Below are 17,196 nucleotides of genomic sequence, written 5' to 3'. Positions count from 1 at the left end.
TTTCACTTAAACCTGCCGGTTCCAGTGCACATTGTGAAGTACAATTTTGAAGCAACGCTTTTGGTAAAACATAGGAGTCAGTGAAACCAAAGATACTGTGGATCAATAAGAATAGCCTGGAAAGCAGAAATGAGGGGGAGATTAGAAAGCATAGCCAACAACATGGCTACAGTCTCCTATTGAAAGATCATGGTTTGGGACTGATTTACTGGTGTGAATGAGATTTTTGGTTACAAGAAAGGTGTGCCCTACAGTCTGCATTATTCTTGGAAACAGATTATTCATAATTCATTGCGTATCCTCCTTGAAATGCATTCAAGCATGTGGAAAGAGCGAGGGCTTCTGGTCAGATCCTACTTCTAACAATGCCCTTGAATCATCTACAGATGATATATATATGATGGGCAATGGCAATTACCAGAACAAATCCCTGGACAAGTTGCCTCAGAGGAAAACAAAACAATGTCTGAAAAAGCATTTCATCTCTTAAACCTGCAATGGCTACTCCACCTCCTATCAAACCGTTTTGATCTGAGGAACTAAAAGAGCCAGTTTTCTGAAACTGCATGCCCCAAGTGGTTTACTGTCTTGCAGGAGTAGGATTTAGCCAAAATTATTTCTCAGTCCCATCTCTTCCTTTTCCAGCCTGCCTCCCACATACTTCAGCCAGAAATCTACCTGTTCCCAGTAGGGGGAATACAAGATTTCCTTTCTTCATACGAGAGATAACTCTGAAGGCATAAATGTTTATTTATTGTCTGGATGGCTAGAACTTCCCCTCAAACTATGTATTTTGACTCAGGGTAGATCCCCCCACCTTACTCCTCTTTGCTTCACAAAGATGCTAGCTCAAGTCATTTAATTTACAATTGCCAGTGACACCACGCAGTACTACAAGCTTTAACTTTCTTATATCAACTCCCTGTTTCAAGATATCAGCTGACAACATGGTGCCTGTTTCAGCTAAGGAGGTAGGAGCTGGGATGGCGAAGCTGACTCTGATAACAAGCTCTTAGTTTTACAGACTTTGAAATAAACTGCTTGGACAAAGGGAATATTTGTGGTTGCAGTCTGATAAGAGCAAACATTCGTCCATGTGTACGCCAGATAGCCTTCTGCGGGGGAAGAAGTAAAACAGGCAAGCGTATGTAAGTTATGCACTGAAATAAACACCATGATAATTTTTGAGTTGAGGGAACACCATCATTCATTCCTCCCCCAGGTTCCTAAATTAATCAACGGAAAGCAGAGAAAAAAAATCTTGCATGAATAATGCCGCAAAGCTATGGAATAGGCGTATCACCAGAAAAACAACAGCCACAGGACTGCGTTCCAGAAACCCACTCACTCTGAGATCTCAGCAAACGGCAAGACCGTGGTTTACTTACCTCAGCGTGGGGAAAAGGAGGTTCTGGAAGATATACCTTTGTTTGTTTGTTATGACACAACCTTTACAAGAAAAGGAAAATAAGCTGGGTTAGAGAGCTGCAGAACATCCTGCAGTATCTGCTGCCATCTACTGTTAAGACTTTTCCTGGAGAAAGCCATTTCATGGCTGTGGTATCAGGTGCAAAGTCACTAATTTGTTTTTTTTTTTGCTTCCAGCCTTTCTGTTCAGAAGACCAACACCTACTGGACATGATGAATTGGTCATAGCAAGATCACTAAGAGAAAGTGCTGCAAGTAATTTTGTACGCAGTATGTAACAGATCGCATTGCTGTGGTAAACAAATTTGTAACTCAACGTCCATGTAATTTCACAGGCAAGACTTTAGCAATTTTTCCAAAGCCAAATCATCCTTGAACAGAAAAATTCCACTTGCCTCATCCCAATTCTCAGCAAGGACTTAGTCCTTTAGTTCATTATAATCTAATTCTCCTATGCATTTCATTATTGCAGCTATAATATTGGCAAACTGCCTCTGACCACAGCATAATGCTTACTGTTCCCTGCTATTTTCTATCAATCATTTATTTTTAAAACACAAATATTGAAAGCTGTTGATTAGCCCTAGTCAGAGTCCTGATTCATCCTATTACAGGAGACAAAAGAAGATTTTTGTCAGAGGTCTGTGTGATGTTACAATCATCTGTAGTGACACTGTCCTACTGGCTTTTTCTGGGAAATATTACCCTTCTCATATATTCTTCACTTTATTTATTTATTTATTAAGCAACAAGCCTTGGTCAAACTAAATTTGATAAAGTCTAAGAGATAGTAAGAACAGGAAATTTCTTTTAGATGACTAACTGCCGGAATTGGAAGGCTGGAATCCCTGAATTTCAGCACCAGTTCTGATCCCAAATGTCTACGTTACACATTACAACCTCTGCCTCCACTTCCACCTAAGTAAAACATTTACTCTAAACACAAGTATTTGGAGATTAGCTAATGTTGGTGCTGACTTCTGAAAATAATCCTCCACAGACAAGCAGAATTCAAGTAAACGGTGTCTGAATACTTGGGTGGCTGAATGGTGCCAACTAGACACAGCAGACAAAACAGAAGCTTCACCTGCACACTGCACTCAGAGCTGCCTTACAACCCAACCAGCACACGTAACATTCCTGCTACCCTGACCAGCAATATCGAGCTGAAAAGAATTATTAAAGCAAGAACTAGGCAGCTACCACTTCAGCTACTACTGAAATGAAATCACCACGTACATACAAAAAACCCTAACAGCTTAAATATAAACTATATGAGTCAACACATGCCAGTTTGGTCACACACTGAAGTTTGGTGAGGACACCAACGCTTGATTTTTCTGCTTTTGCTAAAAGTAATGTGTTAAAATTCACCGTATTTTGAGTTTCTTTAAGATTCTCCTGAGGGATCAATTCACCTCAGATTTCCAGGACCTCTTTATTCTTTCCTGAACTCCAGATTAAAAGTCTGGTGAGGAAGAAAGGAAGGAAAAGCTAACTTACTTTGCTTAATAAGACAGAGCACCTCTTAGTTTGTAAGAATTTAGGAACAATCACAAGTGGTTGGGTTTTCTTTTCCATGGTTTAGAACGACAGACTAATTTAGGTTGGAAGAGACCTCTTGAGATTATGTATTCCAACCCTCTGTTCAAGCATGTTCTGCTAGAGCAGGTTGTCCAAGATTTTGGCATTTCCATAAACAGGGATTCTACAACCTCTCAGGGCAATCTGTTCCACTGACCACCCACCTCATGGCAAAAAAAGTGTGTTGCTTCTGTTCAGACTGATCTTCATGCATTTTAATTTGTGCCCATTGGCTCTTGTTCTGTCAGTGGGCACTACTGAAAGGAGTCTGGCACCTTCATACTAATTTCCTCCGATCAGGTTTTTCTGCACATTGAAAATACCCCTGGAGCCTTCCATTCTCCAGACTGAAGAGTCCCAGCTCTCTCAGCCTCTACTTACATGAAAGATCATCTTTGTGATCCTGTTCTAGTCTCGTTCCAGTACACTTGTATCTTTTTTGCACTGGGGAACTCAGAACTAGACACAGTGCACCAGATGTATCCTCACTGGTGCTGAGCAGAGAAGGATGACCTCTCCTGACCTGCTGGCAATGCTCTGCCTAATGCAGCCCAGGATAGTGTTGGCCTTTTTTGCATTGCGAATGCACTGCTGACTAAGGAAAATTAAGTCTGAAAAATCTATTTTGCCTATATTGACAGAATATGGCTCTCATTTTGGGGGCATTGAATGAGACTTGCAGAAAGGAATATTTAAAAGCCACTCAAGTCAGGTCCATCATTGAATCACCAATTCAAGTACCAAAAAGCACAGACTATTTGAGTTTGCATGTTCTACAGGAAACGATGCTCCCTTAATTACAGAACATCTACTTACACACTCACGCACACCCTTGTGACACAGGAAACGTGCACAATTCTAATGAAGTATAAATCAGAATATGTCAAGCGGACATAAACTGCGTATGTCTATTTACCATAGTTGAATGTGTGAATCGAGCCTGATAAAGCAGCCCTTTAACACCTACCATTCAGCAAAGATCTGGGAAAACTCGAGGGAGCTGTTGGCAACGGGAGAGATGAAATAAAAAGGGACATTGGAGAGTCCAGCAGAGTCAATATACTGATACAGGCACTCCAGCAGATCATATATTACTCCAGAGGGGTAACAGGGAACCAGCACATTTCCTCCATTCCGGACAGTCATAGCTAAGAGAGAGAGAAAAATCAATTAACGGGGTTCATATTTAAACTTTTTAATAGAGTTCCTTTAATCCAAACATAAGGCATAGAAAGAAGCTGCTGCACGAGCTGGCAGAACATGTTATGCATATGAATTGGGGAGATCACTTCTGATCATTAAACATATTTATTTACTGCTTTCTCCTGGCTTAGTGAAGTTATTATATACTCCGTAAGCTGGGGGGCACACAACATGGGGAGCACATGCAAAACTCCTGACACGAGAGGGCGATCTTGCACTGGCACATGAAGATAAATGCCAAAAGGGACACAAAACACCCCACCATCAAAATAAACCCTGCTCCATCTATCAGCTGTCCACGAGAGGTGAAGGACGACAGCTCACAGGTCTCAGCTGAAAGCACTAGACACGGTAAGCTGTTCTGTACACGGTGTTTTCAGGATGCTGGATGAGTGGCTGAAGATACAGTTATTTCAAACAGCCCTCAAAGGTAGAGGTGGGCAGGGGGAGTGCTTCTCCTTTTCAAAAGCTCTACATATTTCCGTGCCCTTTCAACATAAAAAGAAAAATTTAAAACCTCAACGAGCTGTAGACAGCACAAGACTCGAGAAAAAAAAATGAGGAAAAGAAAAAAGAAAAATAGGTTTACTCTGTAATCGAGACAGATCCGAGTGCAACAGCAAAAGCAAGCACAACAGCAAACATTTTGTTCTTTTCGGCAGGATGAATTACAAAAATGCTGTACTTTATGAGAAAGAGGAAATACTTTGTCCAGCTCAGTAAGCAGTGGCTGCCTCACTAAGATTTCATCTGTGGTCGTGGGGTAAAACCATCTACTGCTGTTAATTGCAGTGCAGCAGCAGTAACATTATGCATCAAGGCATTACACAAAAAGCTGTGAAAGAGCCTGAAAATGCATATATTAAATCCTGCCATAATCACTTCCTTGACTGCAGTTTATTGATAAGCTTTGATAGGGTACAGATCTAGAACATTAAAGGGTCTTTTTGCACCACCTAAATGCTCAAAGAAGATTTTTATGGCTGAATGTTTCAAGGTTTTATGGAGTCTAGGGAAATGCGCAGACTCCATGGTGGGATTTTTCACATGCATTTAGGTGCTTAACTCCTTTTAGGAGTCAGTACCTATTAGCTGCATCTCTCAACAACAAACAGTGGTCAAAAGCACCTTCTATATCAGAGCTATGTTATACAACACTAACAGCAAGGTAGTGAATTTATTGCTTAGGTTTTCTCCAGGTCACATACAAACTCTACCATCGAAATATTTGTGAATATGAACAGCAATACTTTATGTGTGCCTACAACTTGAGATGTTACAAGAAATCCCAGCAATGCGTTAAATTATCCCTCTTACACGTCCAAGCCTCACCTATCCCATCTGTAAACAGGATGTGAAGAGAGGAATGAGGAGATTAAGAATGATATTTTCAAAACCATGTGGGGGCTGAAAGTTAAGCCTCTGGCTCCAGAAGCAGAATTTACATTGCTCCGTTGTACACCCAGAAATTCCACAAAGAGGAAAGATAAGTACCTACATCCACAGCAGCACGAATGCTGCACGGACAGAGGCAGAGGAGGCAGAGTGCATTAGTAATCAGTGTGAAACCCTGAGGAAAGGCACATGTCTGCACCTCTGCCTCCATCCTGAATGAGGATACTGGCTCAAACAGCAAGGTGTGGGTCTCCTTGGAACAGGGTCCTTCTTCTTTCACTCAGGCATCGACTCACCCAGTTAAGACAAATATTGAACTCCCCCATTTTAGGAGGCAGCAGGAAGAGCTTTCATCTCGTAACGGACTGGTTAAAGAATCTGCCCAGGCCACAAAAATCGGGGTTTCATTCTTAAGCCTTAGAGTTTGAATTTGTAGCTCTCCCTTCCCTGCAGGCATTGGTTCACTATACGTACCTCAGGCCTTTTCGATTGAAAACCAGACATTCAAGATGGTGGGTAAGGCCTCTGTGCAGATGCCAACTTGAATTTCAGTTCCCAGGAAAACTAGAGAGTTGGCTAGCAATAATTAATATAAAATCACTGTCTGGTGAGGGGAACACTCTTCTACCTGCAGACCAGGCCACAGACCCAGGCTTGCTGGCACCTTAAATTTCACGTTCCTGCCTACACAGTGATGCACCTTTCAGCCTGGCCTAGGCCTCGGGACAGGAAAAGACAGCAATACAGCTATCACAACCCTGACGAGACTGTGTGTGTCAACTTTTGGGCTTAGAATGTACTACTTCATTCCTTGGTGCAAGTTTATTTGTCTTTGCTGACCACAGAGAGTGATCTAAACAGCTGGGCAGTAATTCCTGGTGGTGCTCTGAGGTGTTTTCATAAAGGGATGAGGATTACCTCCCAGCTTCTCTGAAACAGGGATGAAAGCCTGTACAAGCGTATCGCTTTCCGTGCGAGTGGCAGGTTCAATCTGGCTCTCTTGTACAACTTTCTACACTTGTCATTAAGAAGACACGTATATTTGAAAGCTGTTTAAAGCCCAATTTATCTCTGTGACTGATGGCTGCACTCTCTTGAAAAAAGTTGCATAATAATCTTGGCATTTCAAATTTAGTCCCCTTCAGTAGCTCCATAACAAGTTGTTCAATTTACAACTCACAATGAGATGCTTGCTTTTCCAACAGCTGCCACCACAAGGTCAAGTTGGCACCTAAAAAGCAAACTGTGCTCTTTTCTGCTTTATATAAACATGTGCACACGCACAGAGAGGCACGACCGCACACGCACGCAAAATATCACAAAACTGTCCCTACAGATAGGCTGGCAATTTCGCTGATGATGCCCAAAGCAATATAAAAATACAACTGCCTTCCTCAAGCTGCAGAGTGCTGGTGCTGCAGTGCTGTACCAAAAAAAAAGGGGTTTGGGCTAAACGGAGACGAGCTCGGAGACACAACGAAGTATGGTTTCAGTGGCGCACACACAATGTGGAGAGCAAATCACGCATGTGTCTTGGTAATAATGGGAATCAGCGTCCACGACTCTACATGCTGGGATGAAAACAGAGATCAAGGTGAAATTTTCACACTTTCAATTCTGTGCTTAACAACGCTTACTCACAAACATGCTGTTACCCTATGATAGACATTTTTGGTAAATTTGCAGTGTCTGCCTCTACCAAGTGTATTTTGAGCTTCTTGTGAAGTCCCCTGATCGTTTTGGAAATGGGAAAATATATGAAAGCTATTGTGCTCAGCTTGCCTCCAATATTGCTTTTCACAGTAACCTATTGGTTTTTGGACTTTACACATTTGCAAGAAAATGGATTCACTATTTTCTTCTCCTGATGTTGGGGTAGATGTGTAAATACTGCTGATAAGAGCCAGTCCTACCACTGCAATGTTCATAGAATTATTTGCTTTTTTTCAGGTGAGTGCATTTTTTGGCAATACTGATGAATTTCCAGATCCTTACAGTGGCATCATTTTATGCATGTGTCTTCCTTCCATGTTTCATAGTTTTCTAATTTCTCTGAGTTTATCTCTTTCAAGATTGAAGCTGGCTTGAAGACCTACAAAACCCTCAAAATAGTTCAGGATGTTTCTGTAAACCAGGACGACTTGTGCAGATAAACCCCCACCTGTATCTACAAATGTAACACATTTATTTATACGCATTCATCTTTTGGATTTTGCTTTGGCCCAAGCTACAGCCTTAAGACATTGTTTAATATTTTAAAAGCATTTTAATTAACAACAGCCTCGCTATTGTTTACTTAGCAAACAGCTGTTGCAGTTTAAGAAACCAGTGACCACCAAGCTGCTTGCAGGAGCACATTTGGTGGATAACTTGCAGCAGAGTTGGTAGCAGGGCAACATGCACTGCACCTCAGCCTCTCCAGTAAAAAGGCTGACACCTCAGCTCAGATCTGCTTCCTTGGTGGTTTAAGTAATATAAGATGATAGAAACGATCATGTTACCATCAATCAGGGGGACAGTAAACCCCATAAAGGTCCAGAAGGGGCAGAGAAGGGCAGCAGCTTTGGATCTAGCATAACAAGGTCACCAAAACTTGTCTGCCAGCTTGTAATAAAATTAGCAATGCATGAAAACAATGAAAACATGGCCTGTAACACACAGACACACACAAACATAGGCATCATTTAGGAAAGGAAGTCACAGGTGTTAAGAATTTACAGTTTCAAGGAGAGGTTGAACAAGTTCCTGGAAGAGAAGTCCACTGAGCATTAACTATGCAAAAACCACGTTCAATTCAGGAAATTCCTGAAATAAAAATAGTTGAAGGCTATTAGATTACGAGGGGAAAGTATCATATAATCTCACTCTATTCTTCTGCTCTTCTCTAGACATCTGCTCGTGGTCCCTGCTGGAGCCAGGATGTTGGCAAACAGGATCTTTGGTATATCCCAAGATCATTATTTTCATAAAATGCCAAAACACACCCTGTTATTAGGTATATTTATCACAAGGAATCACCCTGACCCTGTAATTCACCTTTTCAGATAAACAAACCCCATGTAATTTCACCTTGTACTTAGGCCCTATGACCCCTGTTTGAACTGAAACATGTCCTCACCGGGGATATCTGATTTTGATTTAGAGATGGCGGGTGATGGAGGAATCTACCACATCCCTTGCATTATTTCCCTTCCACTACTGTGGCAGCTCCATACTGGGATTGTGAGATAGTACACAGTCAGCATCTGTGATTATGCAAAAGGATTTAAAAATTGAAGAAGGAAAATATTGTGTTTTTTTTTTCTCCTTCAAGAGTCGATTCATATGTAAGGAGTAAGACTAAGAATTATTTGCACTTCAGTCTGTTCTCATCTTTATCTTGCAACCTCGGGTAAGCCACCTAAATACTGTACCTCCGATTTCTCCCAGGTGTGCAATGGGGACCAGAACACTTGCTTACGGTGAAGATCCCCGGTTTAGACTTCTAATGGCTTTTAAAAATCTTTTTAACAATCCTCCTATCCTGAGGTTTTCAGTCTTCTTTGTAAAAGGTAGTTAGTTTAAAATAAACAGGAGATACCTGACAAAAAACAGGCAATACACAACAAGACAGACCTGAGAAAGTGGTTTGATGACAGAAGCCTGAGAGTACAGAAGAACTGAGGTGGAGGAAGGGGAGAAAAGGAGAGAACAGTACTGGATGTGACATTCCAAACAGGCTGGAAAATGCTGCCATTCACACTGCTATCACAGCTTTGCAATTATCAGCTTTTCCAGCTGTGAAAGCGTCTGATTAGGTTTTATATTTCTGGGGACTATAAATATATCTCGATATATTTTTTTTTAAACAGAGATTGTGCTGTTTGCTTTTGATATATTTAAAAATCAGGTGTAAGAAGGGAAGCAGATGTGCTTGTTTTCAAAACTGAAAATCACAAAAAAGCGTAAAGATTTTACACTGGCTTATATACAGGAAGGAAATAGTAATATCTCAGATGGGAACAATCTCCAAAACCTAGGCAACACATAGCGTGTTGGCAGCTAAGTGACATACTTAGCAAACCAAGAGCAGCAGATGATTAAATCTTGTAATACCTGTTCCATTCCAAAACATTTTAGGTACAACTTGTGTCTCTCTAAGCACTTACTGTATTAATGACATCAGGAGCACATCGTAAAATCTAAACAGCTAGTTTTATGCCAGAAGCTATAGCTGGACAACTTATTCAGTTCCAGGAATCTCAGAATTATTTCCCACCCAAAGCAATGAATAAGATGATAAAATACGCAGAAGCCTTCTTCCAACGACCTACCCAGGTTGCTGCAGAACTCTCCTACCATGCCATCTGGGTTCGCAGTCGGGATTTGTGTAAGACCCGTCAGGATGAGAACATCACTGTTTTTAAGAGAAGCCTGGTCCATGGGCTGAAACAGAGTACAGTGAGACAAAATGAATAACATGGGAGTCGTAACACAGGTTTCTCTGCTCTGCTCCAAGAGAAGTGCAACACATAAAAGATACAGTGATCAAGAAGGAGAACGAATGGAACACGTTAAACCAAACGTCCCTCTATCTGCGGAAATGCAACTGGAGTTAATAAAAACGCAACTGTTTACTTGCATATTTACAGCACAAAGCAAGCAATGGAACTGTAATTGGATGTAACTCAAAGTGGTATTCTCCATAGACTAATCATTTCATGGCCTTAGGAGCTGAACAACTGAAAAGACAACCCTTTCTTGCAGTCAGGAAGGGTTTAATGCTTGTGTTCCTATCTTGGCTGCACCAGTTTCCAACTAGCCTTCGCAAATCCTGGTGTCAGCACTGATTTCCAGTGCCCACTGTCTTGTCAGAGGGCAGCACCATTTCCCCCAATTTTACCATTTAGTGAATTCTCTCTGAAAGAGGTGAGATTGGTAAAAGACTTTGGGCCTGAAGCTCACAATTTTGTGTATGAAACTCAACTTAGCATAGGGCTCTCCCTTGATGGTGAAGCCTGCTTTTCTGCCTGCAGTATTACAACCACGACTTTCAAGTTCTCACTTAAAACTGTTCAGGCTTTTTCAGAAGTCATCTGGTGAAACAGGAAATGACTACTGCAGGTAGAAATAAGAAATTGTTTTAGATTCCTTAATTTGATACTTTTTGCTTATTTATCTAAGAAATAATTACTTATCTAATGTAGCTGTAATATCATGCCTAACATACAAGTATCTTCTTAAAAGCCAGAAGCTGAAAACGGGTTAAAAATCACACATGCAACTACACAAAAAAAACACAACGCAGTGTTCCCAATGCAACACCAGAGCTAAACTGATAGAGAAAACATGACTTGCCTTACCAATCTCCCCTTGTGAACCTGACTAGCACTATGCCTTTACCCCGTATCTTTCTTTGAAGGCTGTGCTAGAGGCTAAGCTGTATCAAAGTGAAATAGATGCCTTCAGAGGGCTATGACCTCTGATCCCCTGCAGCACATGTTGTACTGAGAGCCTAAACTCGTAGGTACAGTCCTAGGTTGTGTGGTTAGTGCTGAGGGTAGTTATCACGAGGATCATCTTGCACGCTTTCTGCCCAGGCCACGTCTGCTTCCTGGGGGCCAGAGGAGGTCACCCCTGCACAGTCCATCCTGTGGCTCGCAGGTGGAGCAGAGGGACTGATGACAATGGTCCGAGGAAATAGCGTGGCGTCTTGGCCACTGGCAGGCTGCATAACGTTGAAGCAAACATCGCTTCTGCTTTGACTGTGCATAACGGCTTACACTTTTTTCACTAACATACTTTAAATGGCCACTTTATTAACGCAGAATAGAAAATGCATGTTCATGTTTCTTCCCCAGCAAACATACAGTAGAAATCAGAAATTATACATAAGTGTGACCGGATACTAAATTCATATATTCTTGATACTCAAAATCCAGCATAATCCAATCTTGAAGAGACAAAATCCACTTCTCCCTCTGCAGACATAGAATGGCCATAGTAAAAAGTTAACTTTTAGCCTTGCTCTGGGCTGGGATGCACTTCTCACAACTACTATTCAAGCGAAGGAGGGCAACTGCAGCCAATTGCATGGTATTTTATGGTTATTTTATTCTCAATAGACCCTCTTTGGTCTCACCAACTGGGAAAGATTTCTACCTTTCTACCAGAGAAGAACTGATGAACAGATTTTCTCTACTGAACTCAGAAGATCAGCATACAGTTCCCTTGCTCACAGTCCCTCAGTGCCATTCTTGATTAGCTGAGAAAGACCTTGCACTCTCAAAGGTGCAGGGGAATTTCATACCAATTTCAACAGAAGTTTACACAGTGTATCACCTTGTAGGACCAGACTTGCTACATGAGATTTATCGCAATCTTTGACTCTCCATAGCGTGTCCATGAAAATGAAATGCCAATAATGCAATAAAAAATAATATCGAATCTGTCTGTGATAATGTACATAACGATTATGCCATATTAGATACACATAATTTCAGCTGCTATTGCACTGAGAGGGCTCGCATCGATTTTTGTGGGTTAATGTAAAGAATATGTCTTAAAAGGCTTTTAGTGACATGTCTGAACCTGTGCTGTCAACTCCTTTCTCCACTTTGGTGCCAACAGGCAATGGTGTCAATTCTATCCTCACCAGAGGATGAGGCAAAATTTTCAGTAGAGAGCATCTGCCAGAACACAGAAGTAAAGAGAACAATTAATGGTGCCAGACCTAACTCTCAAACAAACCTTTTTCAAAGCTCTTGAGTTATTTTCAGCAGCTACAATACAGCCTTGCCGAATCCCTCTCTCGCACTTCTTACAAAGACCCATTGAGGATTTCACAAGATATTCATGGTGTCATGTCAAAGATGGACCCAAAAGTCAGCATTCACTGCATCCACTTTCAGCTGTCTGTACATCCTGGGACATGTCTAAACTGTCCAAACTAACTGCTTCACTTTCTATCTGTTATAATACCCAGTGACCTACGACAGATGCAATGTAACTCTGCTGATGATAAATGTAACCTCTGTGTACCTTAAAAATTCAAGAAAACTTTAAGTTGCAATTTATACCAAAGAAACAATCCCACTCTTCTTCCCCTGGCTGCTGATTCCCACCTGGTGCTGCCGCCACCACCACGCCAGCACTTAAATCCCAGTGCTGGCAGAAGGGAGGAAATGGGGGAAGGACAGTGGGACTGGGGGCAGTTTGAGTTGGGTGGGATGAACCTCATCTTGCTTGCACACTGAGCAAAGGAAATGCTCTCCAGGCTGTTACTGTGTATATTAGACAAGATGCAAGAAGAAGAAGCATTTTTCCAGTAGTACGTCTAAATAATCTGTGTCATGTCATCCTTAGCAAACTGCTGATGAGAGCCTGGTCACCTGATACTCATTTTTGATAATTACAGAGGGAGTTCCAGAAGGCTGGAGAAGTGCTAAGATTTCACTGTTATTCAAAAAGTTCAGAATATATTTTCACATATCTTAAAAATATCTTATCTTAAAAAAACAACAAACTCCACCACCAAGAAAATGCAGTGTCTGACACTGGAGTTTCATTATGACTGCTCACCACAATGCTATGGAGAAACAGGTCAGACAAACAACTTTTCACTCCCCAAAGAAAAAATGCTCGTTTGTTGAACACAATTTAGGCTTTGTACTAATCAAGATACTGTTATCACTATATAATATCTGTCCAACACATTAAATAGGTGAAGAGCTCGTTGGTAGGTCTCAAAGCACACTAGTTACTATAGAATCACCATGTTGTAGGAGCTTGTAGTGGTGTTCACAGGGATTAACACTAGGTCAAAATCTATCTATTGTCTTCGACAGCCATCTGGAAGCAAATATAAGACAAAGGTGACATCTGATATGCAAATTATACCTGATAACATTTCTGATGTGGTGAGTAACAAGAAGAGGGCAATCTGAATGCATTCTCAACTACCTGGTATTGCTATTCCTTCAAATTATGCCTTAGTATAAAATAATGCAGAGTGCAATGGACTGCATGATAAAAATGAGAATCTCAGTGACCGTCTGGGACAAGAAACAACATCAGCAGAGTGAATTGTCCAGCCTCATCTCCTGTTAGCAAACAGACTAGGTTCTCAGGGATTCTGGTAGGCTTGTAGTACCATTTCCTGCACTTGTTAAAGCTGAAATTGCCCTGCCTAACTGCTACCGTTTCTCCTACAGGTTGCAGTGAGTGAGTGGAATCTGCTGCCCATGGGCTGTGCTCTTACCAGGCAGATCATTCACACCCATTCCCTGCCACAGCAGGGTCATTTCCTTAAACCAGGGATTTTACCAGCGGTGCAGACAAACATTCACTTTTGGAAAACGATGACACACGATCGGACTAATTCGATAAACCGAATCACCATTTCATGTCAATGAACAGAGAACACTCTCAGTTACCAAACCACTTCCTATAGTAGAAAGTTTCTCCTCACTGAAACACTATATTCACGTCTTGTCAAATACTACTGCTGCTTCTTCACTAGGTCTCGAAACAGTATAGCCCAGGCCAGTCTGAGGCAGACGAGAAAAAAGGATCTGGAGACTCTGATACAGTGCGTGCAGCTAAGTACAGCCGTACTATTAAGGATGGTTTATCTACTGTAGTTTTTCAGCTCCTGAGATCAAGCTTTTAAATGAAGGATGCTCAGAAGCAATACTCTTTAGCAGATATTCACCTTGGGGGAAATTACTTACTGATCACGAACCTGACACATTTTCTAAATTATTTTTAAATACCTCCTGCTAATATTGCTTTCAACTATTTTGACAACTTCTGAAGCACAGAGTACTGCAAACTTCAAGACATTCTTTGCACTAAGAATTTATGGATCTAGAGAGAATTAATTTACTGGAAATTACATCTACAGCACTATAAAGACTTTGCCCTTAGCAGAGCAGGGTGGAAATGTTGGCAGCCAGTTAGCTATCATTTCTCCCAAGGAAGGATGTTTCAGAAGTGATATAGAAGCAGTCTGCGAACTGTCTGTGAAGACTCTTTAGTGAAATATGGATTTTTTAAAAAGTCACTAATGGTCTATTGTTTAACTCTGTTGAAATTTTCCTATTTAATGTGAGAGAGAATTTCACAGGTGGTGAGTAGGTTAACATCAAGTCATCAATAACAAAGAATTTTGATTGTCCTTCCCTAGCAACTATTGATACCTGTCCACTTACCAGGGTGTTATATCTTCTCAACGCCTATTCAAAGTCTAGCCAGCTGCTAAAAGAAGTATGTTTGACAGTTTCTACCTGATCCCATCTGGGTGAGCCTCTATTTTTTTTTTTTTTAATTTTACGGTTTTTTTTTTTTTTTTTTTGAGGGCAAAGACAATTCCCTGTATAGAAGACTAACAAAAATGCCTATACCTGAGGGTGTGTTGTAAGCAGAGAAGATCCTGAAACGTAGGAAACCTTTTCGTAGTGCGACTGGATAATCCAATTGGAACTTCCAAGAGCGTAGCCTGAGCTGAGAGGGGTGACCTGTACAGCGCCAAACAACTCCTGAAACACACAGCAAGAGATATTACCTTCAGAGAGCCCCTGAGAGAAGTCAGAACAGGTCATTTTATCATCAGTGATATCAATTAAAAATTAGTTCTGTTATTCAAGGCCTGTATGAAGATGGTGTTTGTCTTACGTTTGCTGTTTTTATTTCCTCAGGTCTAACAGGACACATGCTCTGAGAAAAACTTCCTGAGGTTTGGCTTTCATCAAGACTCTTCCATGTTAACCCTCTGGTGTCTAACTGACTTCACACAGCACCATAATTCTCACTGGACACATTAACCGTGGTTTAGCTGGCTCTGCTGTATTGGGGAAGCTTGTAGGAGTTTTACATCTTTGAAGACTATACCCCCTTAGGCAAATTTTATTGTTACTGGTCAGTAGGAAAGAAGGAAGGGCAAGTAATTCTGTACTAATAGAAAACTCACTTTGGGTCACATATTTTGCTGTAGAAAATGTAAAATTAAAGACAAACACAATCACTTTCTGATTTTACTTATCACTCACCAGTTTTATTTCTTTATAAATGCTATCTACAGGTGATTTAGAAACAACTCCCTCCACACTCAATTCAAATTTCAGTTTCAGCTCTGAGCATAAACAACCTGACAGTTTTCTCCTTTTCACATGTCATTGGAAAGCGTATTGCTTTATCTGTACACAGCAACGGGCTATACTTGCTTTGAGAAAGGAAAATAAGCATCCATGTATACTTCACTAATGTGTTCTACTTTCTGGTTACTGAATAATAGAACAAGTATCGGACTCATGCAATACTAATGATTTTTCTAGTATCCCAATATATATTTGGATGCCTCTCAAAACAAAACAGGGTCTCTATTCTTCTGCTCCTCAGAGTTTGTAAACCAAGGCTCTATATTCTGATGACACGCAAATATGTAAAATGGACACCAAACCATTCTTGATGTTGCCATGTTTTGGGTTAGCTGAGTAATTAGGCTCTGATTATTTTATAAGTTTGCTTTGGGAAGAGATAAAGTATGCTCTAGAAATGTCTCCTTTATTCCAGTAACTATAAAAGAACGATTGGTTTGAAGGTACAAATCTAAAATAAAGTGAGATGCATCCACACTGTGGAGGCAGTCAAAAAGGAACATTAACCATCCACCAATACTGAAGAAGTTTAAGTGCCCTCAACCTGCCCGGTTGTTAGACCAAGCTGCAGCTGTTACTTACGTATGATACTTAGGTATCTCAGATTACTGAATTGTTGGTTCAGATCATTCTAGAAACTACACCAGATTATAGTTAATTGCATTTGAAACAACAAACCTTAGCTGGGAACCTTTGGAAAGGAGCGTCTGAAGTTCGGGTTGAACCATTAGGTTTTGTTTACAATTCCTAATTTGCTATATAAAAGAAAGTGGAGGAGGCTGAAGCACTCAAAAGATTCCCAGAAGTGAGATACAGTAACTCAGGAGGGGATGTGGCTTACAGACAGAGAGGATACATTCATTTGGTACATCCTCCCAGCTCTCAGTGGGCCAGCCGTCAATTCTAAATTCACAGGTACGCCTTAAAATTGGCCTCCCCTGAGGAAGAGGAGAAACAAATGGATACTCCCTGATTTCCAACAAACAACAACCCTTCCGGGGAGGCAGACTGGGGTACATTGAATACAATCTTGCTTTGCTTTCCCAGGTTAGGGTAGCTAGATCTTACACAGGATCTAGAAGGAAAATAGAAAAGGAAGGGCGTTTCTCAGTCACTTCTAGGGGAAAAGCTGGTAAGCAACAAGTTGTTGCTATTGACCTGAGGAAAGCTTTGCAGATACTCACAATTTTCTGGGAATATCCCACCAGCTGGATCTTGCTGAGCGCAGCGTTCACCTCTGGCATGGTGTAGCACTTCCTCCACATAGACACCTCCACTGCGTCCTTCAGGGGGGCTGGCAGCAACCTGCAAAGATCAACAGGATCTGGGCATTTTCACAACTTCCTGATGGACCACCAGCTTTTATTTCCGTTTCTATTCTCCCGATATTAGATTTTCTTTTTTTTTTTTCTTTTAAATATGCCTGGTGCTTCCAAGTGAGGAGCAAGGC

General features: G+C 41.1%; 1 protein-coding gene across 3 annotated transcripts in view; it reads right to left on the bottom strand.

The window, feature by feature from the left end:
• The window catches only part of INTS9 (integrator complex subunit 9), a 69,109-nt gene that overhangs the window by 30,847 nt on the left and 21,066 nt on the right, over positions 1 to 17,196 (bottom strand). For all 3 annotated transcript variants that reach the window (XM_048079418.2, XM_013184536.3, XM_013184535.3), the window contains exons 7-11: positions 16,931 to 17,051; positions 14,994 to 15,128; positions 9,924 to 10,035; positions 3,980 to 4,160; positions 1,389 to 1,449 (exon numbers count right to left, since the gene is read on the bottom strand). In XM_048079418.2, coding sequence (XP_047935375.1) covers positions 1,389 to 1,449; positions 3,980 to 4,160; positions 9,924 to 10,035; positions 14,994 to 15,128; positions 16,931 to 17,051 — 610 coding nt within the window. The remainder of the gene's footprint in view (positions 1 to 1,388; positions 1,450 to 3,979; positions 4,161 to 9,923; positions 10,036 to 14,993; positions 15,129 to 16,930; positions 17,052 to 17,196) is intronic.

Source organism: Anser cygnoides, chromosome 3 (genome assembly GCF_040182565.1).
Source record: "Anser cygnoides isolate HZ-2024a breed goose chromosome 3, Taihu_goose_T2T_genome, whole genome shotgun sequence".
Classification (NCBI taxonomy): Eukaryota; Metazoa; Chordata; class Aves; order Anseriformes; family Anatidae; genus Anser; species Anser cygnoides.
Note: the sequence above shows the minus strand (reverse complement) of the source record. Positions and strands in the feature narration are given on the sequence as shown.